This window comes from Apus apus, chromosome 9 (genome assembly GCF_020740795.1).
Source record: "Apus apus isolate bApuApu2 chromosome 9, bApuApu2.pri.cur, whole genome shotgun sequence".
NCBI classification, from domain to species: Eukaryota; Metazoa; Chordata; class Aves; order Apodiformes; family Apodidae; genus Apus; species Apus apus.
Window position 1 is genome coordinate 4,966,584 of NC_067290.1, and position 25,216 is coordinate 4,991,799.

The following is a 25,216-nucleotide window of genomic DNA, read 5'->3' on the forward strand; positions in this document are numbered from 1 at the left end:
CTTGATAAAGCATCCCCAGCTTCTGAAAGTATCAAAACTAAGGTCTCAGTTATCCAAACTCCTTTAACTCTTACTTTTCAGCTGTCAGAAACAGGGACTAAACAAAGTACCTTAATTTTAGAACATTCTTTCTCCTTTGTTAGTTACTGTATATTTAAGATCAAATGCAGTGTCTAGATTTACAAATTTGGACACGTTAGGTATAACCACCCCAATACTGGGCTTCCATTAGACATTCTGTTGCTGGTGATAACTGAATGAGGTTTTATTCTGCTCCTTGGAAAAATGGTGCAGGGGACGTGTTGAAGGAACACGAGCTGGCCAGCAGAAGGCACGTGGCTGCTAGTACATCAGAGCCATTCTCAGGCCAAGCTCAGTTTTGCTGGAGGCTGACTCAGGACCTGCCAACTACACAATCTCAGGGGGTCAAAGATGGTGTAAGAACTGTAGGGCCTACCAGGACATAATTGGCCCTCCTACTCTCTGTGGAAGACACAATTCTGTACATCTTCATGGATTAAAAAAGAAATATCAGCTACATACTTCAAAAGAGTTAGATACGAAACCTCTGCAAATACCAATTACAAAATTGCAGCATTTCAATATTTTATATAGTTCCTATCTATAGCAATACAAAATATTTTTCAGAATTACCTAAATACTTCCTATTATCTGTGCAAACCAAGATGCAACAGAATGCTCAGTGCAAAGTATAATAATGATGCAAGTTATTCTGAAACTATTTCTAGCATGCATAGGTATCTTCATAGATAAAGAGAAGAGTCAAGCTTAAATAACTAATATCTTAGTTACTAAATAACTAATATCCTGGTCAATGGAGGTGCAACAACAACTTTTGGGTAATTCTAAATAAATTGATAAAAATGGCAAAATAATGACACATAGCAAAGTGCACTTGAGGGGTCTTAACCTTGACTACTCTCATTTTCCTTTGTCTAATGGCAACAGGAAAATATTTGCATTCATTATTTTGCTCAACAAATCATGATACCACTTCGTTTATCTTCCTCTTTTAACATAGCACTTTTCTGTAAGCAGTAAGATTAACAAGGTCCTAAGAAGCCTTTGGATATTGCACTTCAGCTGTTTAAGTACAACCACACACAGCACTGAACAGACAGGTTAAAAAAAATACTTGGTTTCAGAAATAATGAAAGATATTCCATAAGTGAGTATCTTGTCTTATATTTCAACACACCTGCATCTTGCAGTATGATTTATGCCACCATTTGGAAGTTAAATCCATAAAACACATTGCTGTATCTAAGATAAATAAGGACAGCTGAAATTATATTTATACGTTTCTTTAAAGATGGTATTTATAGACAACTGTTGAGAAGAAAAAGATATGCTCTGCATTTTATGGCACAGGAATATTTCATACCAATTGCAACTTGTATTACATCAGAAACACAAAACAAAAGACTAGTAGCAAGTAAGAAGACACAAGACATTAGGATTTTCAATTTTTAAAAATAAACAAAATCCTGATTGGCTCATTTAGAAGGGTACTTGAAGTAAAACAGTGATGTTAAAAAGAATACACAAATGCATAATATAAACACATTTTTCAAGTCAGAAAGACACAGCTAATCAAGACAATGCAGAATACATGATTAACATGATTTGCAAAATTTATCACTGAGCTTCTCTGTTAAAGGTAATATTATGCAAACTACACCATCACAGTTATTGCAGATTAAAGTCTCAAATTAGCTCCTCATGTATATCATTATTGTGAGTGGTTGCATTTTATCTGTCTAATTTTAAATTACTGCAGGCAGATGAAAGTCATCTTAAAATCTGACTCATAATTTAGGTACCATACCACTAACCTTAACAGAGATGCTGGTTCTTACACAGGTACAACACTATTCTCAATGTAAACAAAGGACACTGCCATGCACCCCAGGCTAAGGATGTCAGCATTTTTCAAACACCTTTCTGACTGTTCCATTTTATAGTGATGCAATATGACCTACATTTTCAGTGGCCAAAGAGAGTCAGAAAGGGAGGAGATAGAGAAAAGAAAGACAGACAGACCTTTGCTGTCCTTATCCTCCATTAACTACAGCTTTAACTGTCCCTCATGGGGATGGTAATGGGCAAGAATAAAAGCAGAATAAGCCTGTGGTAAATTCTGAACGAGATGTTGAAAGACAGGCTAGCATAAGAAACAGCAAGACTTTTTTTTGTTTTTTTAATATACAATCCTGTGAACAAGTACATAGTAATGCTCTCAACAGGAAAGAACAGCAGAATCAATAATTTTATAATCAGCTGCTAGCACCAAACTATCTGTCATACAGATGCTTATTTTACCAACTTATATTTCCCATCGTGTTCCTACTGCTTCATTTCTACATATTCCCTTTAGATCTCTAAACAAAACACAAAATAAACCACACCATTATCATCATTTTTACAGAGAAATTGAAGAAGGAGCAGAGATTTGCCCACTGTTACCTACCAGGCCCAAGGCAGGGCTGGGAACAGAAAGCATCACTCTTCATTACCTCTGCACTGTGCCATCTATTATGGACTGGGATATCTGTCATCCTAATATATAATATTGACATAAAACCAAAATTAGCTCTATCTTGTCTTTCTTGCACATGAACTTCACACAGAAAAGTATGCTAGAATACTGCTAACTCTCAGAAAGCTTTCCCTCACCAGCAATACACCACATTTCACAAACTGGCTCTGGAAATGCACTTGAATGTGAATGTAACACTTCTCATAAAATGCCAGTGGTATTTTTCACTATAAACATATAAAAATAAAGACTTAATTAAAGCTTTGATTGATTTTTCATTCTCCTGCAACTGAGACACCTTTCCTTTCAAAAATCAGCAGTTTTCCACAGTTAAACTAGTACATTAGGAAAAGAAAAGCTTGTTGCTAGGATTCTATTAAGCAAAAATCAAGATCATCTGACTTTCAGTTATTCGTTTTTAGTGCAAAAAATGTCCTGCAGAATATTTGCAAAGCACTGACAGGAGCACAGCCCCTTTACTAATGCTGGTAGTTAATACAATAAGCAATACAACAGTAAATAATGTTCTTGTTATTGAAACTGAAGGCCAAAGGTTATCTTAAGTACACCTCTGTAAACTCAGAATGACTCCAAGGGGCTCCTTGGGATTGCACATACATAAATGTAATTTGGCACTGCATTTGACACCACAGATCAATAAAATGTATAGATTCATTCTTGCTTTTGAACTGTATTTATTATAACAACAGCTTTCTTATCAAGCAGTATTCATCCCATGAAGTGCAAACATCCCTACACAGCAAGTGCTGAGAAACTGCTGTTCCTTTGCTCAACTGCTGCTGCCTCTTCCAACTGCAAAGCTGCATCAAACTGTTCAGCAGTGATGAGTTAGAAAGGCAAACAGCACCTGTACAAAGAAAGGGAGACAAAAACCATCAAAACTGATCCTGCTTTAAAGCAGAGAGCGAAGGGTCAAGAGACAGACTGTTAACTGCTAAGGAATTACCTGTAATGTTATGGGAAGGAGTTTAGAAACTGAGAAGGTGGTCACTGCTCAGTGAGGAGGGGCAGGCAGAGGGTGGTAGAAGGTGCAGTATCTGAAGCAAAAGGGCTGTCGTTGTCTCCAACAACACATGCTCATGTGACTGTGAGGACATCCTCATTTGTTAAAATGACATTATGACCAAACATTCCTCCACCCCTATTATCCCTGGTTGCACCTTGGTCAAACTATTTTACTCTTTGCAACTGCATTTAGTGGGAAACTGGTATTTCTCCCATCATAAACAAGTCTATTTCTGCTAAACTAGGACATAGCCTTGCCAATATAAATGTCTGCACTCTTGTCAGCATTACTAAAGCTCACTTCTGTGAATGTTTCACTGCAACATTTTCTCAGTTTCTCTTTCCTTCCTCCCTTCCTTCCTTCCTCCCTTCCTTCCTCCCTCCCTTCCTTCCTCCCTCCCTTCCTTCCTCCCTCCCTTCCTTCCTCCCTCCCTTCCTTCCTCCCTCCCTTCCTCCCTCCCTTCCTCCCTCCCTTCCTCCCTCCCTCCCTTCCTTCCTTCCTTCCTTCCTTCCTTCCTTCCTTCCTTCCTTCCTTCCTTCCTTCCTTCCTTCCTTCCTTCCTTCCTTCCTTCCTTCCTTCCTTCCTTCCTTCCTTCCTTCCTTCCTTCCTTCCTTCCTTCCTCCCTCCCTCCCTCCCTCCCTTTTCTTTATCTCTGTTGCATTTGGAAGTGAGAGAAGCTGGGGTGACACTTCTACTGCTGCCCAACACCATAAAAATTCCAATTAGAGAAGCCAAGCTGTGCAGAGACTTGCACAGGGTCCAAGCCAAGCAACCCAGAACCATCCTTCCCTTTGCCTTCCAGTGACTGCCATCTAGAGTCAGAGTGCACAGCCTGGCAGGGAACACAGGACTGATAACAAGGAGCAAAACGTTAGAGCAGTGAGAGAAACGTTAATCCCATTCAGAAAAACACCCCCAACAATTCACATTCTGGAATGTTACAACTAACTCAAAAAAATTAAATTACTTGCGTTTCTCTTAACACGTGTTCTGACTCATGAGCTTTTGGCTCCTGCTTCCAAGCTTTTCTCTGAAAATTGCAACTGCATTTTGCTATAAACACTTAAGTTGCACATGTGGGGAAAAGATATAGAAAGCAGCTCTATTCTGCTTTTCGAGTAAATCCCGTATTTCAGATTTTTTGCTAAGAAACATACTAGGCCATGCTAAGCAACTGAACAGAAAACTTCATCATCAGCTGAAGATGCAACAGTGACCTTTCAGACTACCTGTGTAAAAACGCTGAGAAAGCTTTAATATTCATGACATTAGTGATACTAATGAGATCAAAACCATCTTTCTATTCACAAGAAACTTAATTGAAAAACCTCATTGTTCTCATTTTAAGAAAAACCTTCATACTGACTCCAACATAAGTTAAATGTCTGCAGAAGCCCATGCCAACAATGCTTCTTACACACTGCAAATTTGACACATATTTATATGCTATATTAATTCACAGCTGCTTATATAAAAATATCCATAAAAATAATATCTTTTTCTAACTACTACTACTTATGTAGCTATTAATAGGGCACTCAACGCTCGAGCATTAATCAAACAACCACTCAATACTCTTTAACTGAATAAAGGGAAGGATTTTTTCGTTATTATTTGTCTGGAGAGTATAGTAATTTTCATTTTAACATATTCCCAGCAGCAGTTATCTTCGCTGCAAACCATTCACAGATACAAAGCCATAACTGTTTAAGTAAGTGCTAGCATACTCTTTAGCTATTAAAACCATTTATTAGCTATGCTAATAATGCCTTGAGAAGAAATCAGTTTCCTCATTCTTCTGTACACAGTCGAGACAATGGGCAATGAAGGATTATAAAAACACAAGATTTCTTCTCACATTTATCATTGCAACAGATGAACAACCTCCAGGTCACAAGGCATATACCCCCCTCCCCCCTTCCTGCTAATCACCCTAAGATATTAATATTTCCTAAGGGGATCATATTCACAGGTAGAATGAAACTATGTGGGATTACAACACCTTGCTGCTGAACATGGGTACCTACATATGAGCCCGATGTCAAGCTGTAGTCTGTTGACATCAGCAATCCCTACGTCCCGCATGCACGAAGCCACCCGAGACAACTGCTCATTCTGATCCACACTCAGGCCACACTTCCCAACAAGGCACTCCACAAATCCTCCCAGTTCTTCCATGTAAAACAGTAACTGCAGATAAGAGTATCACTTAAATGAGAGCAGGACAGGTACTTGCTATAGCATTGTCCTGGAGGATGATGTGGAAGAAACACTCCCCAAAACACCAAACCCATTGAAAAACACAACCTTTACTTGAAAACTATCATAGCCCTTCTTACAAATTCCAGTCACAGAGATGGAAAAGAGGTTTCAGCATGTATCAGTCGTGTTCTCTGATCCTATTAAAACCTGTGCAAACAGAGGCCTGTTAACCCCAGGAGAAATGGAAGGCAGTCCTCACTCAGCCCCAGGGCATGATAACTAAACTATTTGGTGGGAACAATACAGGTCAACGAACCTGTTCTTAAAGACCCCAGGCAATGGAAGTGCTGTTGTCCCCTAAGTGATCCTTCCAGCTTTTTCATACTTCCACTACTAAACTGTTTGTCCATGTGGAATCATCACTGCTGCAATTTGACCTGTTTCTTTCCTTACCCACCATAAGCACCCCTGCTTTGCAATGCTCCTCAACAGCTCTGTCCTCTTGCTCTTCCAAGTCCTCCCTTACAGAACTGTTTTCTTTTGTCACTTGTCAGGGCAACTGCTTAAAGATCTGAAAAACAGGATGCACAAACATCTCCATACTTCCCATTTTCCAATTTCATTCTATTCAGACCCTGTTGTCCTGCCTGTGTGCAGTTAATTAATATGTTATTTCAAACCTAAAGGAGACTAAACAGTCTGATTTTCAGGAACTCAAGATTCTTAATAATGTTGTTTTTTTTAATGTAACAAAGTTTAGGAAGTTCAGCTGGAACAGAGTAGGCACTCCTTCTATATGTACTGTTTTGTACTTATAAATAAACCATGCAAAAGTATACATGATATTCCAATCACTTTAAAAATTCATGTCATGCTCCTGAGAGAATAAAACGTCATTATTATGACATTAAAAAAAAAAAAAAATCCCATATGTTTTGTTTTCATATACATGCACACAATTCTATTTCAGGATATGTCATTGTTCAATACCATCCTAACTTTACATATGTGTATATATATATACACACACACACACCAAAAACCACAAGCAGATCTCAACAATGAAAAAAAAACAACCCATAACTGCCAAAGTGACACTGGAATGAAACTGAAGTGAAAACATTTACAATGAACCACAAAATCACAGGTGCATACTTGTAGCTGTTATTAGCATGCCTTTGTTTCACTCTCATCTCTTACAAGCCAATCTTTACTCACTGAAGATATAAAACCCAATTTATCTGCCTTGTCTCTTTTATTAGTTCAATTATCTCCCTGCATAATCGACATTTCATTTTTTATTAAAATAAAGGCAAAAGGCACAAAAGAACTTCTCATGGTTCTCAAATGTTCTGCACTAAAGTTTTGCAAAAGAAAAAACAACAAACAAACCTGAATGCTTGTTTAAACCAAGTCTCTACTAAAACATAATTGTAAGACAAGTTACCTTAGGACTTTTGTAAATACTATTAACAGAAAGAACATGTTTGGCTTAATGTTTTGGGCATGCACATAACTACTATTATATCTCAGCTGAAAATCTACGTACAACTACAAATACATATGTAAATACACACACTTTCTAGTAAACTTTTTTTTGGTCACATTTCTCTTTTTCCCAATGTTTGACATCAGTTTCTCTATTTAGCTTTTGTAACTCACCAAAACAGTTTAGGAAGCATATGATTTTATTCCACAATTTGTTGCCTGTACTTTTCAAGTCCAAATTCTATCCCTGCAAATACAATTTGGAAATCACCAGGAAGGCACTCATACATCTTTGAACAGATTCTGAAAAATTATCTCGCACGTTCTCATCTTGCACTTCTGAAACGACTCATTTGCTTTTATTAATTATTTCCTTAAACACCTTAGTCCTCAGTCATCTCATAACTTCTGTGTTGGGCTACCAACATGTTCAGTCAATCTTTCTGACAGCAACACCACTTCATACTAGTTAGCAGCCTGGTGATTACAAAATTCCCTCTGATGGAAAGAATTATGGGCATTAATCCCATCAGGAAGGAGGATAGCTGGGTTGAAGTCTCCACACATGTGGTGAGCAGTCTAGTGCACAACAGCTCTGCTAATGACGAAAAGGGAACCAGAACCATTGCCACCTCCTGGGTTTTGAAAGCAAAGATTGACCTTTGCTCCCTTTTTGAAAGAAAGGGCTTATGATCCTAATTTCAAGAGAGCATGAATCCAAAATGCTCCCTAGAGAAAGGTGCTTAGCCCTGGATATAGGCAGGATTTAAGCACATTCCTACTTCTGCTACCGGGTAGAAAATGTGCAGATTCATCATCCTTCAAGCTGCTGCAGCTGGTATAATTTTAATGAAACACCAGCAAATACTAAAGCATCTGACCCCCTCCACCTTCAAGGAAACATCACCCATCTGGCCTCAGGCAGCCTAACCTTCCTTCAGCACAGCCAGCTTGAGAATGGTAAGGAAATGCCACAACCTGGATCTGCCCCTTCTGGATCTGAGAGTCTCTGCTGGAAAAGACTGGTTAGATTCTCATCATACATCTCTTAAAATGCTTGTTTAAACCATCTGCTTTGATGGCAACTGAAGCAACAATTTAGAAGCTACATTTGGCCAACTGAAAAAAGAAACTGAGGAGAGGTGCCCTCTTCCCAAGAAGACCACAACTTCTCTTAGGGTTTTACCCTGCTTCCAGGCGCTATTGGTAGAATATTGACAGTCTGAAAAAGTTATGTATTTTCATTCAACATAGGATATACTAAAACCTAAAACTGGGCAGGCATCATCAAAGCCTGTGACCGTGCCTCTGATTATTTCTGTTCCACTGCTCAGGCTTCTACTTCACTCAGAAATCAAGGGGTGAGAACATGCTTCAATGTATCATGTTTTATGGGAACTGTAAATTGTAGCTGTGCTTTAACACTACCCACTGACAGAGTTACTCTATTAAAAGAAAGCAAACCATAAAATAATCCAAAGCAAAATATAAACCAAATTTAAAAGGGGAAACAGATGTTTGCCGATTTACACCTGATCCTCTCTTGTCTTCTGAGATGGGAGCATTTCTTCCAACATGTCCCCGTGATGCAAGCAAGCTTAAAACCTTGTAAAATTTCCAGGTCTTCATTTACAGATTTGGACTGCTTAAAAACAACAAAAAAAAACACCACCAAAAATAAACAAAACAAGCCCAGCCAACCAACTTTTATTAAACTGTGAAAAGCTGACTCAGAAGCTGCGCAATAATAGCTCTGATTCAGCTTTCTTAGCAGAGTCAAAGCATCTGGCCATGTGATGCAGAAAACACTGCTCTGAAGTGGGGCAAGAGCTGCTCTCCTAAGGAGGAAATGCCTGTTTTCCCTTGTCATCTTTGTGCAAAAATTTCCCCAGTAGCACTAACGGTTCTTTATTTAAACGTGATAGGAGTAAATATGATATTCACAGCCCTCTTATTGCTAACCCAACGTTTCAAGCCACAATTGAACACAAACATTTAACCATCTGGCCCGACGCCAACAAAGACAACTTCTTAAGTCAGTGATAAAACCTCATTCAACATCCAATTCTTCCTCTGAAAACTCTCATGTGCCACCAATGATTTTCAGGGCACAATGTAAATGCTCCCAAACCCATGAAGTGAAGGACTGGGGAAGAAAAAATAAAAATATACCTTTTTTTTTGTTGTTGTTCAATTTAAAAATTAGTAAAGAAAGCCACACTGAAAACATCCCGCCAACATCCTGCCAACAAACTAAGAGGCTACCAGATAACTGACTAATCCTGCAGAAAACAATTTCAGAAGAATAAATGGCTGCTTCCTTAGAAAAGACATGAAACATGAACTGCCACCCCAAAATTACCCCGTGCTCCTTTTAAATCCCAGCACACAGACACCATGTGGGATCTCTGAGCCCTCACCCAGGCAGCTGAAGTCTAGTGTTAATGATGTTGAGATTAGAAGCAAAATCTACCCATCTAATCTGTCTTGCAGCAGGTTCCTAACACTGAATTTCCTGAGATACCTGCTAAAAAGCCTTGACTTGCTTGCCAAGTGGGAACTTACAAAGTCACTGAGAAGAGGTATCATGACCACTTCTAGCTTCTGATAATTCCACTGCCTCCATTAAAGCACCTTTCGACACACACACAAGACAGGTTTTCATTTGCTGGGCACAACCCTGCACCTGTCAGCTCAGTTTTCTACTCTGAATACCTCAATTTCCAGTATCAGGTAGTTTCAACTTGAGTTGTATAGGCTGTAATAAATTAGTGGCAGACCATCTTCAATTGTACAATAATTGATCTTCATGCTTCATAAATATTCGGTAGGATCCAGGTATGAAATATAGAAAGCTGTTACATAAGGCCTGTCAAAATATCTGAAAAAGGGCAATATCAGAATGCCACCTGTATAATGTAGATTATTCAGGAACAGAGCCCTGACTTAAGGAAAAAGATATTTGAAAGGACCACGCAGCTTTATCAATTTATTCAACTACTTAGATAAGCTTTTGTCTCTCTTCATGAGAAAAGAAGTAGAAACAAAATGTCTTTCTAACAAAGTATTTCCAGGACTTGCATTTTGCAAAGTGCTTCTGTCAAAAACTCTGGAAATGTACATGCTTCTCTCAGTTCCAAAATGAAAAGCACGAAATAAAAACAATCCTGTAGCCCACCAACTGGTGGTTATAGTATTATCTGGTAAGAGCCTTGTTTTTAAAGTACGGTGTTTACATTAAATCAAGCTTGGTAAAGCAGGCAACAGACAGCAACACTGACTACTGTTTGGACAATAAAATCTCCCATTTTAAAATTATTGTTGTGGTCACCACAGTCACAACAAGCATTTTCACTCTCCGTTCTCTCGTTATGTTGTAATTCTGTGAAAATGTGCTAGCTCTGCAGAAACACAAGGTTCCATGTTAGGAAAGCTTTTTACAAGGCTAAGAACCACATTGCTTGGTATCTAAAAACCTACTACTTTTTTTATCCTGATGCCTGGATTGAAGAATTTCAGGCATATTGTTTTATTATCTGCAGAACTAGACAGCCAGTGTTCCACTGTCTAAGAATTTTTCCAGAATGAGACGACAAGCTCTTGAAACACTGATACTACTTTTCAGCAAATGCTGAGGCTAAAGACTGCAAAGAAAACATAACACTCCAACATAATTTAAAATGAGAAAAAGACGGGGTGACACCAACAGGTCCTGAGTTTTGCACAAAATCATGGTGCACAATCAACAAAGAAATAATGGCCAGTTGTTAAAAGTAAAACTAAAAAGCTAAACATAGGCTGACAGAAAATAGGTCTCGCTAAATAAATTTGGTATCACTTTCTTACAAGAATATAGGTTGGACTGGATAAAAATACCTTGTAGTTTCTGACCTACTATACTTAGATCTCTGTAAGATTTAGTGCCACACAGCAGTCTGATTTAGAAGTTATTCAACACGAAGAAAACCTGGAATCTAAAACCACCTCATAAATTATTAGGGAGGCTTAGGAAAAATATTTGAAATCCACCTCATCAATAGTTAAAGCTCTTTTCTAAGCTCTAAAAATCATAGCTCATTATAGCCTTGAATACTATAAAAAGCTTCTTCCCCTTTAACTTCTTTTACAGATGGAAAAAAAATATACATGCACAGTTAAAGAAAAGGGAAGAATGTATAAAGTCACTTTAAACTTTGCCTTTCATAGTTGTTTTTTTTTCCAGGAAAGAAAACTTCAACATTAACAGATTTCCTCAATAAATAAAAAAAATCTGGTGTACTTAAAAGCCATTTTTCAGCAAAGAAAGGGTACTGATGTAAAATCTGAGCCAGTTCCACACATATGCAACATCTTGCAGTACTAAACTTACCTAGCTTATACTTCTTGTATTCAGAGTCACCTGGAAACATTACAGAGGATCATTTAACACTTTTGACAAGGACAGGTGTGCAACAAATTATTATGTATAAGCTCCTTCGGGGTGCTACCATATGGCACACATAAAGGAATTAAAGGAAAGAGGGAAAACTACATCACATTTAGCTTGGCTGAAAGCTTGCACGCACGGATACTTACTCCAAAAAGAGCTGGCACAGAGTAAGGTGCTATGCCCTCTAAAAGGCATTTTTTTTTTTCCTGTTGCAATACAGATGCCTTAAGGAACCTCCAATGCTACTCAGGATTTCTGCCAGTCAGTTGAAGGATTATATAAAAGACACTAGCAGATAGAATCTGCACAGAATACACAGACTGGTGCAGGACTAACAAATAGGAGTAGGTCAACCCTCTCCAGAGATCTACATCACACAAGACACTGAATTAATGGAAAAAACATGCCTGTTTATATGCCCAGTGCAACACACTCTCCTTATATGTGAAACAAAGGTTGTTTCATACTTACAAGATGAGGAGCTCTACTTGGACATGGAGCAAATTAAAAGAAAACTCAAAAAACACCACGAATACTCAAGTGCTTATAGAAACCCAGAAAGGTGGAACTGACTTCCTGAGCAGAAATATGTCTAAAATGGCAAAAGATCACAGGAAAGAGAACAGCACATCAATAAGTAGCTTTAGTGAGATTCTTGATTACGTATCTACCAAGTTCTCCTTCCCATTCTAAAAGAGAAAAGTTAATGAACACTGATGATGCCTGAAAGGCCTGTCTTAAAAAGAAAATAATGGCTTTGTTCTCTGAATTGTTCTTATGAGCCAAAGACCCAGAACAGAGAATTTGTAAGAATCTTGTGATTAGTAACACATATGAAGACAAGAACAGCATGAATGTAAATATTATTAACTAATCAACTGGAGTGCTGTATTCCAAATTAATTACTTGAGGACTATCTGTCATTGTGGAGAGTTTAGTAAGAGTATCTGACCAACACAGGAATGACAAACAAAAAGAAAATATTATACTGGATTAAATGACAGAAAACAACACTGAAGTATTCTAATGTGATCAAATAAATAACTGTGGATTTCCACCTACAATAGTCTTCAGTTCAGATCAATTTCTTTCTGCGGAAGAAAGACAAAGGGCTCAAAAACCAGAAAGAGCTCAGAGAAGGGCAAGAAGAATACTAAGTCTTGATAAGACTGGATGCTTCATGGTGCTTCAGACTTCCAAGAGGTGAAGAGGGAAAGGCAGCAACAAACCACACTGAACGAAATGTATGTAGAACAGCTTAGCTAGGTTGTCCTCTCAGCCCTTGCCAAAATACTAGGGTTATACCACAGTGACCAAAGCTGAGATTTTTGTCAAACCAACTATATTACAGGACAAGAAATTCAGTCCACAAAAGTGAGGGGTTTTAATAGCACATACATAGCTCGTGAATTTATGGCCTATTTTTGGCCCAAACTTTGTACAGTTAAATATAGTTAGGCTTTCACATAAAACTATATCACTCAGTAATCACATAATAATAATAATACTAATAAAAAATTCAAGAATGGAAATCACTTATCCAGGTTTTCTATGTTGGAAACTATTCTCAAAAGGTCAGGTGGAGTTTTAATGACCACTCTCTGCAATGCTTTCCCAACGGACCCCTCCAAACGATCTGACCAGTTGCCTATTGAAGATAAAAGTACTGGCTTGAAACAATCTACAAACCCATAAATAGCTGTTAAATGCTGCTATCCCGAACAAAAAAGTGGCTTGCAACCAGTCCCAGCTCTAGAAACAGGTAAGCTCCGATTGTAGCAGACATCCATGTTGTTCTATTCTTACCCTGATTTTCTCCAGTACCCTAAAATTACCAACGCCAAGAGCCAAGCAGAACAAGCCCATGGGTTACATCAGTGTCCAACCCAAAGGGAAGAGGGGATGAATACGAGGGTGTCAGGCTCTAGACATACACCTCACCTCCCATGATATGCACAGCACCATCGCCAGCTTCAGCACTGCCCAAGCGTCCAAGCCTGTAGACCAAACAGCCTCAAACTAAACACTCGGTATTCAGTAACACCTCCGTATCTCCTTCCAACAGACACATCCAGCCTTTTTTTCCAATGCCAGTTTAGTTTCGTCAGGGTAGGAAGAAACAGCGTTCGCTCCTACCCGGTCACGACAGCCAAACTCCTCCAGAAACGCATCAGGGTCGTTCTCTTTCGCACCCTGTGGCCCCTGCCGCTCATCCTCCCGGCACGGAGCGGGGGAACGTGCCCAGGGAGAGCCCGGGGGAGGCCAGCCCGGCTCCATCGCGCTCGCCCCACCAGCAAGCCCCTCCGCACCCCGGCCAGGGAGCGGGCACCCAGCCCCTTCAGCCGCAGGGACCGGCCAGATGCGGCGGCGGGTCCCACCAGCCTCCCCGCCCCGCCGCGCAGCTGCCGGGCCCCGCGGTGGGACCATCCACCTCCTCCCCCGTCCCGCCGCCACCGCCTCCCCCAGGGCTGGAGCCTGGACGAAGGGAAACCGGGGCCGCCAAGGGCAACGCAGACGGTGGTCCCGGGAGGACGCTGCGAGGTGGCAGCGCGGCGGGAGAGGCCACCGAGACGCGCTCCCAACCGGGCGGCCTCCCCACCCCGGCGCGTCGAGGGCGAGGGAGCATGTGGCGGGGGCACAGCGGGGGCCGGGGGGCGCGGTGGCGGGGGGCGGGGAGGTGGAGCCTGGCTGCGGGGCCCGCCGCTTCCCTCCCCCGTCGGCCCCTCACCTGGCGGGGCCGCCCCTCGCCAGGGGGCCGGTGCCGCGCGGGGCGCAGGCCTCGCCCGCCGGCCCTCCCCGCCGCCGCCGCCGCCGCCGCCGCCGCCGAGCCCCGCGTCCGCCGCCACCGGCTCAGGCCCCAGCCGCCGCTGCCTCCGCCGGCTGCATTGTGGGAAGCTGACCTCACTCGCTGCTGCCGCCGCCCCGCCGGCTTCGGCACTCGGCGCCATGGCGGCCGTGACCGACGGTGAGACCTCTTCTCTGCCTCTTTTCCCCTCTCCTCCTCCCTCCATCCCCGCGCCCCGACACCCCCCCCCCCCTCCCCGGCCCGGCCCGCGCTCCCCGCTCGGCTCCCCTCAGCGCCGGGCCCGCCTCTCTCTCTCTCTCTCTCTCCCCTCTCTCTTCCCGCCCGCCGCGGGGTTTGCCCGCCGGCTGCCCCGCCGCACGGCCCCGGGCCTCGCTCCACGGCTCCCCCGAGCCCCGCGCTCTCACCCCCGCAGCCCGGCCTCCTCCATCCTGGCCCCGACCCCTCAGCTCGGCCTCCATCCTGGCCCCGACCCCTCAGCTCGGCCTCCATCCTGGCCCCGACCCCGCAGCCCGGCCTCCATCCCGGCCCCGCTCCCGCGCCTTCATGCCGGGGCACCCCCGGGGCACCCCCAGGCCTTTCCCTCCGGGCCCCTTAACCCGCCCTGCTCCGGCCCCAGGCCCTGGGGCGCCCCTGATCTAACAGTTCCTCCCTGCTCAGCCCGGGCTCGGCTCTGGGATGCGGCCCTGCCCTTCCACTGGAGGGTTGTTTTGTTTTTTCCCCAGATGAAGTTATCCGCAAGCGGCTGCTGATCGATGGCGATGGTGCTGGTGACGACAGGCGGATCAATTTGTTGGTGAAGAGTTTCATTAAGTGGTGCAATTCCGGATCTCAAGAGGAAGGGTATTTGTTTTTCTGTTTGGTTCTGGGTTTGTTTTGGTGGTGTGGTTTTGTTGTTGTGTGTGTTTTTTTTTTTTTCCCCAGTTTTGTAACTGCTCAGCTCACGTCAGTGGAAAACTGGGGCTCCAGCCGCTTTGAAAAGATCTGCGTTAAAAATGTAAAAAGGGCTGCTTTCCAGTACCCTGGTGGTGTTCCCAGTGTTCCCACCTCCTGGGGTAGGAGATGAGGAGTAGAGGCGGGTCAGAAACGACTGAAGGCTGCAGGCTGTGCCGTGAGATCTGCTCCAGTGCCCTCGGGATTGTCATGCCTGATCCCGCCGGGAGTCCCGCTGTTACAACAGGAGCATGACTGGAATATTTTAGTTGGCAGTTCTGCCTTGGTTCCGTGAGGGAAGGGTAGCACGACTGCTAGTATTTTTTTTTTGCTGCTGCGTTTCTGTTGTTGAAAAAGAAAATAAATCATCAAAAAAACTCCAGGGTGAAGGAGTAAGGGATGAGTCGTAGTGTGGGGTTCTGCTGTGGGTGCACACAGTGCTGGATATAAATTCCTGGAGGACACAGGAACTGGGGGGTGTGTGTGTAAGGAGCACTGCAGTACTGAAATCCTGAGCTGGGTGGTCAGAGCCAGCCCTAGCTGGGAAGTTTGTAAATCCTGGATCAATCTGCCCCTTGCCTTAATACTCACTTTACACCTATAAGGATGGTGGGATCAGTGGGTGTAATGTTTCTAATGGCACTGTCAGAAATCATACATTCAATCCCTGAAACATCTTATTTCTGTAATAATCGGTGATTAACTGCTCCTTCTGCTACATGGGGCTTTGTTTTCTTGTTTCCTAGAGGCTTTTTTATGCTGCTTAAGAATAAACATCTCCTCTGTTTTCAGTTACAGCCAGTACCAACGAATGCTGAGCACTTTATCACAGTGTGAATTTTCAATGGGAAAAACTCTTCTGGTGTATGATATGAACCTGAGAGAAATGGAAAATTATGAAAAAATTTATAAGGATATAGGTAAGGCTGAGAAAATATTACTGTTTTCCATTTGACAATTTCTCCTTTATGAACAGACTTGAGCCAGTTCTGGTGAACTATAGTATAGATATCTGATGAGTGGTTTGATTTTAGTTTTTTTCCTTTTTCTTACTACATAGCACTCAGACATAAGCTGTAAGCATCTTATCAATATATAAAATACATACAAATGGAAGCTTTTTTTAACCTATTGAAGTGTGTGTAGTTTTGAAGTTCCCATGTCACAAATGGCTCTTTTTATAGTTTAGCGAGAAGGTTTCTTTGCATGTATTGTTTGATTTCTATGTAATTCCATACATTATTTTTTTTTTTTAAAGAAAACAGTATAGCTGCAGCACATGAGAAGATTTCTGAATGCAAAAAACAAATCCTGCAAGCAAAAAGGATTAGAAAAAATCGCCAGGGTAAGGAGCAACATCTCTGTTTATACTCGTCAGTTTCATTACTTTGTTGCCTTGTAAAATACATTGTATCAAAGATCCAAACTTGTGGAAGTGCAAGGGAGCATGCTGACATCATGAATATCATTATTTTGCCTGGTGGGTTCCACACCCACTGCTGAAGGTTTGTGGTGGATGAGGCAGGCAGGATTGAAGTAGTAGATCTCAATGAAATGCTTTCAGACCAAAAGAAAAACCCCAAATGTATCCTGTCAGAATTCAGGTGACTTGGGAAGAATTAAAGCACATTATTAATAGTGAGACAGAAGTTGAATAGATACAGACCCAGCACTGAAGATTATGAGTGTATTCCTTCATCTCTTAAGGGAATTGGCATACACAGTGGTGCCAGTTAAGACACTCAGGAGCTCTCTCTATATCCTTACTGAATGCCTATTACAAGAGGTGTATTTTTTCCCTACTGTTAACAGTGTGTGCTGATAACTTCAATTGAAACTTAAAGCATTTCCCTGTAATGCTGTCTTGAAGATTAGCAATTGAGGAGCAAACATTTGTTTTTTCTTGATAAATGCAAAAAAGAAAATGCTTATAACAGATGAAAGATTTTAAATACAACTGTTTGGTCAATTTTGTGGAGAATTTTAGACTTAACTGGGAATTAAAGAGAACCTTAACCAGCAGGAATGTAAAGTTCTTAGGTCTTCTCAAACATAAGTCTGAAGTGTTTGCTTTTTGGTATGTTCTGTCCAGCCTGCAGAACAGATTGTTCCATGTGAATGAGGCAGTTGATGTATGTACAGTCTTACTGTCAGGAAATGGCAATGTTAGTTGCCTGTATAACCATAATATCGTTCTTAATGTGTAATGCAGTTTTAAAAAAAAAATCCCCTTGTTTCTCATGGGGCATTTTATACATTTTTGAAAAATCTCAAGTGTGTAGAGGTAACATCAGCCTCATTTTCTGTACATATACATTAGATTGTATCTAAAACCAATGCTTATGAATCTTACATGAGGAAAGGCTGGGAGAGCTGGGACTCCTTAGCCTAGAGAAGAGAAGGCTGAGGGGGAGACCTTATTAATGCCTGTAAGTATCTTAAGGGTGGGTGCAGGGAGGTTGGAGCCAGACTCTGTTTAGTAATTCCCAGTGACAGGATGAGTGACAATGGGCACAGGCTGAAACATGGGAAGTTCCATTTAAATATGAAGAAAAACTTCTTTGCTATGAGTGTGACAAAGCACTGGAACAGGCTGCCCAGGGGAGTTGGGGAGTCCCATTCTCTGGAGATATTCAAGACCCACCTGGATGCAGCCTTGAGTAATGTGCTCTAGAGGATCCTGCTTTAGTGGGGGATTTGAACTAGAGGATCTCTAGACGTCCCTTCCAGCTCTGAGATTCTGTGATACACAAAAAAGCAAGTGTGCAGCAATGCAGAGCTGTCTAAAGGTCTTATTTTCTGACCTCATCCTTTACAAATCACTAGCACTGGGTAAGTTTGAGTGAGTAGATAATAGTCTACTACCACAAAGTTCTTAAAAAAAATCTTAAGTTTATTTTAAATGTCTCTTGATGTAATCATCTACTTTGAAATGTTATAGCATGGTATAAATTATATACCATTTTATATATGGATATTTGCAGGTACTTTTTTAATACATGTAAGGTGTTATGTACAAAGTTTAAAAATGTTACAAGTTTTCCAAGAAGAAGAAAGAATCTGTACCATTCTGTAGTATCTGATTTTTGCTTCTAGAATCTATACTTTCAGAATTATTTAGACAAACTATTTAAATTTCTTTCAGAATATGATGCATTAGCCAAAGTCATACAGCAGCATCCAGACAGACATGAAACGCTGAAGTAAGTATGAGACTGGGTTCATTTATAGTTAGCCAGCAAGTTTGAGGTTACCAGATTGGACATTTCCTTGGTTTCCATTTGACCTTTCTTTTGACAAAAGAAAAGCTTGGATTTCATTTTAAAAACGTGCTCTTATCAGCTTTCTTTCATTAATCTCCATCTGTGAGGATTCAGAAGCATTGCTAATCATTTTGTAGTTGAAATTTTTCTGTGGCTAAGGTGAATAAGTGAACTCAGATGTAAATGCACACCTAATGTCAGTTTACCAGGGGTGAGTTGCTCAGAAAAGAGAGATAGTGGGGAAGTGCTGCAAGTTGTGCCAGCAAGGGATTCAGCAGTCACACAAAATATATAACACACAAGCAAGGAAGGTGGAATGAGACGAAGCAGGAGAAAGCTCTTTGGGTTTTTATTTTGTTGTTTTCCTTGTAGTAGTTGCTCCTGCATGCCTGGTTAAAAAAATTACTGTGTTGTGCACTACAGTGTAACCTGCCCTGGCATGCAGGGTAGATCTACCTGTTGTCCAGCTCATCTTGCACATCACTTACAGTATTGCTTGTGTTACTGTTGGGTCTGGATCACCATCTCTGCTTTTGGGCAGTTGCAGGGAGATAATGTTTTTAACTGCATCAAGCCACAGAAACATTCCAGGACTCATTGCATCAATGGCCTGATTAAAGATATAGATACGAGGTTACTATTCATCATTAAGAATTACTGAAAGTGATTTCCTTTCAGATAACTCAATTGAATAAGAAGGGAAACAACTAAATGATAATGCTTTTTTTCTTAGACAATGCCAGGTTGCTTAGGTTTGGAGGGGTTGTTCTAATTTTACTTAACACATCCAGGCATAAGTTTCTTAACCAAAGCTAGAAATGGTGATAAGTTTCAGCTAATAAATTTGGCATTTTGTCTTTTCTTAAATTTAAAAATCTCTTTAGGAGAGTGTATTACAATTAGAAATACCAGTGTGTTCATCCACTGGAAGAATGGCTACAGGGTGTATGCCCTTGTGTCCTTAGTATCTGTAATCAAAGATACAGACTTGAGCTGTAGCAGAGTATGATCCCACATTTTGTAGGTGGGGAAACAGGACAGTAAAAGAACAGAACATTTTTAAAGGCAGCTTGGTTCATAGGTATTTTAGCTTTAACTGACCTTTCCAAGTGAATAGACTTTAAATATAGGAACTAGATGATGTCTTCATCCAGTGTTTTAATTAGAAAGCTTCCTCTCTGTCCAATTTGAGAAAGATATACAGAAAATCCTACTATGAACCAAAAAGGACCACCCTTAAATCAGAATGGAGGAAGCCTCACTAACAATGTCAGGCTTTTCATGGAACTCTTAATCACTAAAAACACTTGAGAAAACTTCTTGTGAGAAGAAATGTCATGGTTTATTGCAAGAGTTACATTTATAGCTTTTGCAGGTTGTATGGCACAATAGGGACAAAGTTCAGAAAAATACTTTTAAGGGACTGTTTCTTGGAACAACTAGTCGTAGAGCACAAAAGAAGAGAGGGTGTTATTGGCTTAGTCAAAAGTAATGCACAGGAGCCAATTCAGGAAGTGACAGGAGCTGAATTACTAAATGTCAGTGCCCACAGTGTCATTAGATGCAGCATCAGAGGAGCTGTTAACAGGAACAAGAAATGACACTTGAGTCTTAGAAAAGGGGATAGAAAAATGAGAAGGCTAGGCAAAGGTTCTCTGGAGCAGAAAGTAAAAGAAGTCAAATTCCAGATGTGGTTTGGATGTGACTAAAAAAGAATGTTCTCACTGTCTGCTTATACCTGACAGCATGGTAAAAACAGCAAGATTTGGCCAAACAAACATTTCAACAATTTGAAATTAAATACTAGAGAAATCATTATATAAACTGAAAAGCTATTATCCTGTTAGCCATTATAGGAATGGATAATGTCACACCCAGCCCTATTTCAGGCATTCTCCTCAAGGTACCAAGCATACTGGCTCAAAAAAAGAGCACCCTCAGGTGACACTAAAACAAACCTTTTTCCCAGCCATCATGGGTCACTTAGGTTTGGAGGCTCTTCCCTGCCCAGACTAGTTGCAGCAGCTCTCTGTGCTTCAGAAAAAAAGCCCTCTTATTCCCTTTCTGACCCCTGTATGGCTCTGCCTTGTAATTAATCAGAGATGGTCAGCCTCAATCTACTTCACCTGTAAAGAAACAGATTGTTCTAATTACATGGAGTATAGATTATAGTAGGCATTAGAGGAAAAGCAGAAGAGCCAAACTGGAAGTTTGAGTGCAAGAGTTAATGCTCCATCCTCATTTGAAAGCTAGTGCACATTCTGGTACCTGTTCTTCTTTGCCCTATCTGAAAAAGAATTGTGGTGGGCCCAAGTGAGAACAGAAAACAGTCAAATGCTTGCAAGAAGATCCTGAAGAGATGTTGAAAGGTGATGTATTTCAAAAGGATATGATAAATGAAGGTTAAAGGAAACATGCAACATGTTTCTTAATGCCAGAGGCAATCCATTAAAATAAAAACTGACATTTAAGAAGGAAACTAGTATTTATGTGGATCATAATGTTACATTCTGTGTGCTGGGTCATAAGTTGTATCATGCAGTTTAATAAACATGGGTTATTTAGTGTATTTCTACAGTGAAATCTACATGTTACCCACTACTCTGTGTGGTCAGGCAATTTTGGCAGAGCTAAGGTACTTTACTGTGTTTGGTCAATTGTTGTGTTTGTATGTTGGATATGTAGGTTTATAAAATACAGTCTCCTGCTGATGCTCTGTTTTTATTTACTTTCTTATGTCAACATTAAGAAATCTGTGAAGTTGTGGAGCCTATGAAAATGCCATGGGTGTTTAATGTAGCCCAGTTCTTTAACTTTCACTGTATGGCCAATAATATGTTTGTGGCAGGACTGACTTGTCACAGTCCAAATGCCCTGTGTACAACTGTGTTCCAGCTTGGAGGCCTTGTTTGCTGTAAAGTTCTGAAGTTGCAAGTTTATCACATGATAGTTAAACATTTAAGTGAAGTGGCCTTACTTCTCTGTAATTTCATTTGTTATGCTTTGTTTAACTGCACTCTTGATATAATGGTTCTTTTTCCTTCCCTTAGTTCACATCTATTTTTCAAGGGGTTTACAGAACTTTTTAAAGATGCTATGGCAATTTCCTTGCAGGCAGCTAGAAGCTTTGGGAAAAGAACTGCAACATCTTTCTCACATTAAAGAAAATGTTGAAGATAAGGTAGGTTTTTCAAAGAGATGGCTATATAATTATTAGGAATGTAATTAATAGAGACTCTGCAATGGGTTGTTTCACTGTGTGTCCTCTGTTTCCTAAAATATCTATTTTATCATTCAGTTGGAGCTGAGAAGAAAGCAGTTTCATGTTCTGCTGAGCACCATCCATGAACTTCAGCAAACCCTGGAAAGTAAGTGGTGTTCTTAAGTAATATATATATAGCTGGGTAGGGTTTCAGCAGATCAAAAGGAATCACAGCTTCCAGCAGTGGGCTGGCTATGTGCAATTAAGGTTGGTGACCTCTTGCATTGACAGCAGTTTTTTTCTCCACAGTAGTCCACAGCCTGAGACTGCTCAGAAGTTTTTTTCTTCTACAAACTAGCCACATGTCATTTCCTGACTAGCTTCAGATGAATCTGTAGGCAGCAAACTTCTTTAAAATGTGGGGATGGGGAATAGCAACTTGAGATTGTTGTTCTTGCTGGCTTTTTAAACAGAAAAAAACCTACTTCTTACAGAAAAATATTCTTTTGTACATAGTTCCTAAACTTACTTGGAGCATTCCTGGTTCAGTAGTTTTGAGCATGTCACTGCCATCATGGTATCATTTGAGGCTTTACTGGAAAGAAATGGGAGTACAGGAAAGGTAAAGGACTTACCTGCTCAGACAGTCTGCAATAGAGCAGGGACTAAAACTTGTTGTACACAAGAGCTAAACTCAGGGATTTAGTCACACTCACCTGTTGTCATACAATTACTTAATATTTTCAAATCAGCACTTTTCATGCTTTACTGTGGATAATATTTTAAATTTTCTTTGCTGGGGTTTTGCCATGTTTTTCCAAGATGGAATGAATTGTATAGCTTTTGTGCATGACCTGATTAACACACAGAGATGGCTGTAAGAGCAGACTTTCATTCTCTAAGGCCATCTAGATCTTCTTAAGCAGAATGAACTGTTAATCCTTGGTGCACTTCAACAGAAGGTGGTTGTTACTCTGTGCTACTAACACTTGCTTAAGTATTGGTCTCTAAAATGCATTTTCACATGAATGTATAGATTACCTTTCAGCTTCTAGAATTTTGTGAAGTAACATTTTAGTGGAAGGTACCATTTCAGTTTGAAATAAACCATGGAGAGGCAAAGAGAAGTCATGTAATTTGACACAGCCTAGTCCTGTTTGCTTGAATGGATACTATAAGAATTACTCCATGTTTCCTGTAATAGCTGTTACAGATGACAGCCTTAAAAACTTTGCAGGATTGTTGTTTTGTTTGAACATAGCATGTTGTTTAATGAAATACTCAACCACATATTTAAGGCAATCAGTGTAAAATATTTACAGGGAACACAGCTCTGCAATGTAATCTGTAAATAACCAAGCATGTTTGACTAATGGCAATATTGATTTTTAGATGATGAAAAACTTTCAGAAGCTGAAGAATCTCAAGAAACTCAGATGGAAACAGAGACTAAACAGTAGATGTGACATGAAGACTGACTTTACTATTGAAGAATGTCCAAGTGTCTTCATGCTGTGTTGAAACCAACAGTAAGAGATGGAGCTGAAAAGGAGTTTTCTACTGGTTCTGTGATTTTCTATAAAATAATACTTGGTTTACTTATGCTTCAGGGCCAAACAGTTAGAGATCTGTGCAGACAGGCACTTGGCATGAATCCACCCACAAACTTGATAATTTGTGACAAGAAATACATTTTGTTTTACCAAGGATGAAGCTTCTGCACAATACTTGTGAACTAAGGTGTCTGAACAACATTGCCAATTGAAAAAGCATTTTCAAAGGGTTTCCTGTTTTTTAGTAGGCATTGAGCCTAGTAGTAAGGGCTCCTTAACACTGGACTGAGGGCAACACATCTGTGTGTGATTTCCAGCTTCCATACCCTTGTCCAGGCAGGGCCTAAAACTGTGCTAAGTAGAGGTTTAATTTTTTTTTAAGTAACTGCTGTTTTATAACTTATCTGTGACTAGGTTAGAATTTGCTGGTCTTGTATAAGACAAATTACTTCTATGTAATGAATGCTGGTGCAGGGCTGTAAAACAACAGACTAGCTTTATTTTTTCCTTAAGGTGATGTAAAGAACTGCAGTGATCTGAGCCTCACTGTAGTGTGTTCTGTGTCACCACATCAGAAGTCATAGTTTGAAATGACCATTTAAAAGCTTTGTTCTTGGAGAACCAGGAATCTAATCCTGATTCTATTTGTATTCTTCTTCTGGTTTTTATCTGTCAATTGACTTACAAAATACATCTTTGTTCCTGAAACTGATGGTGGGACCCTTTGTTTTTCATGACAAACTGAAGCAGTAGAGCAATGATCATAATGTTAAAGAATCTCAGATACTTTTATTATTAAGAGGGAGGGTGGAATCTCTCCAGCTGTATCACCCTGCAGTCTGAGAAGTCTCTTGGGAGGTAGGAAGGGTGAAACCTGCATTTCCTAACAAAAGAGAACTGAGCATGCTTTAAGCCTTTGTAAGGCAGGGAAGGAACAAGGGACAGGAGTAGATCCTGTCACCACCTGTTTGCCATGTTCGAAAACACTGCAAGGTTTTGGGTAAAGCAACAAGATTTGAATCTCACTCACACTGTGTCATAAGCACATGTGGTTGAAGTAAAATAATCACGTTACACAGAGCAGAGCCTCCTCCTCAAACTAGGTGATAGGTGAGGGGGATTCCCAGGATTGTGACTTTGGACTTGCATAGTCTAGATGCTGTATCATTCCCGCTCTTTGGCTGCAGATCTTTGTGTACTGGGCTGAGCAGACATATCTGATCTTGTTTTGCTCACATTTCATGTTTGCTACAGGCAAGCCAGATGAACAAGTCACACAACTTCAGTAGCATAGAGCAGCCCTGGACTAATAAGCTGTCAAAAGTCATCTAGTTCAGCGCCGGCCAACTCAGAACTCAGGGGAAACTCAGGTTTGCCTCACAGAACCTGTGTAGACATGCTTCTCCTGCACTAGGGATTTTGCAGGCTGAGGAGGGGTGAACAGACAAAAGGGATTTAATATGAAAAATGCACTGTCAAGAAGTGTTTAATGTTCTGTGTCTTTTCCCCCTCCTAACAACAGTGAATAGTAAAATATTTGGTAAAGCAACAACACGACATTATTGGCAAATCAGGGAGGAGTCACTTTCATGAAGGTATGAATTATGAAGATACTAAATGACAAAGTCTCAAGACACTGTAAAAGCATATTACTATTTTTGTGGTTGAAAGACCTTCCACAAAGTACCTGGATTATATTTGGGTGCAGAGGTGGATGGTATTCACCAGCTGAAATATAACATCATTGACATGAAAC

At 40.7% G+C, this 25,216-nt stretch overlaps 2 protein-coding genes across 3 annotated transcripts in view; one reads left to right on the forward strand and one right to left on the reverse strand.

The window, feature by feature from the left end:
• Positions 1-14,492, reverse strand: part of ATXN7 (ataxin 7) — an 87,029-nt gene extending 72,537 nt beyond the window's left edge. For both annotated transcript variants that reach the window (XM_051627798.1, XM_051627796.1), the window contains exon 1: positions 14,435-14,492. The gene's annotated coding sequence lies outside the window, so the exon portion shown is untranslated. The remainder of the gene's footprint in view (positions 1-14,434) is intronic.
• A 93-nt stretch (positions 14,493-14,585) lies between these two features.
• THOC7 (THO complex subunit 7) lies at positions 14,586-24,168 on the forward strand. The gene is made up of 8 exons (XM_051627800.1): positions 14,586-14,671; positions 15,235-15,352; positions 16,235-16,362; positions 16,701-16,787; positions 18,588-18,645; positions 21,820-21,886; positions 22,004-22,073; positions 23,300-24,168. The coding sequence occupies exons 1-8, from the start codon at positions 14,653-14,655 to the stop codon at positions 23,365-23,367; spliced, it is 615 nt and encodes a 204-aa protein (XP_051483760.1). The 5' UTR covers positions 14,586-14,652; the 3' UTR covers positions 23,368-24,168.
• Positions 24,169-25,216: the final 1,048 nt, after the last annotated feature.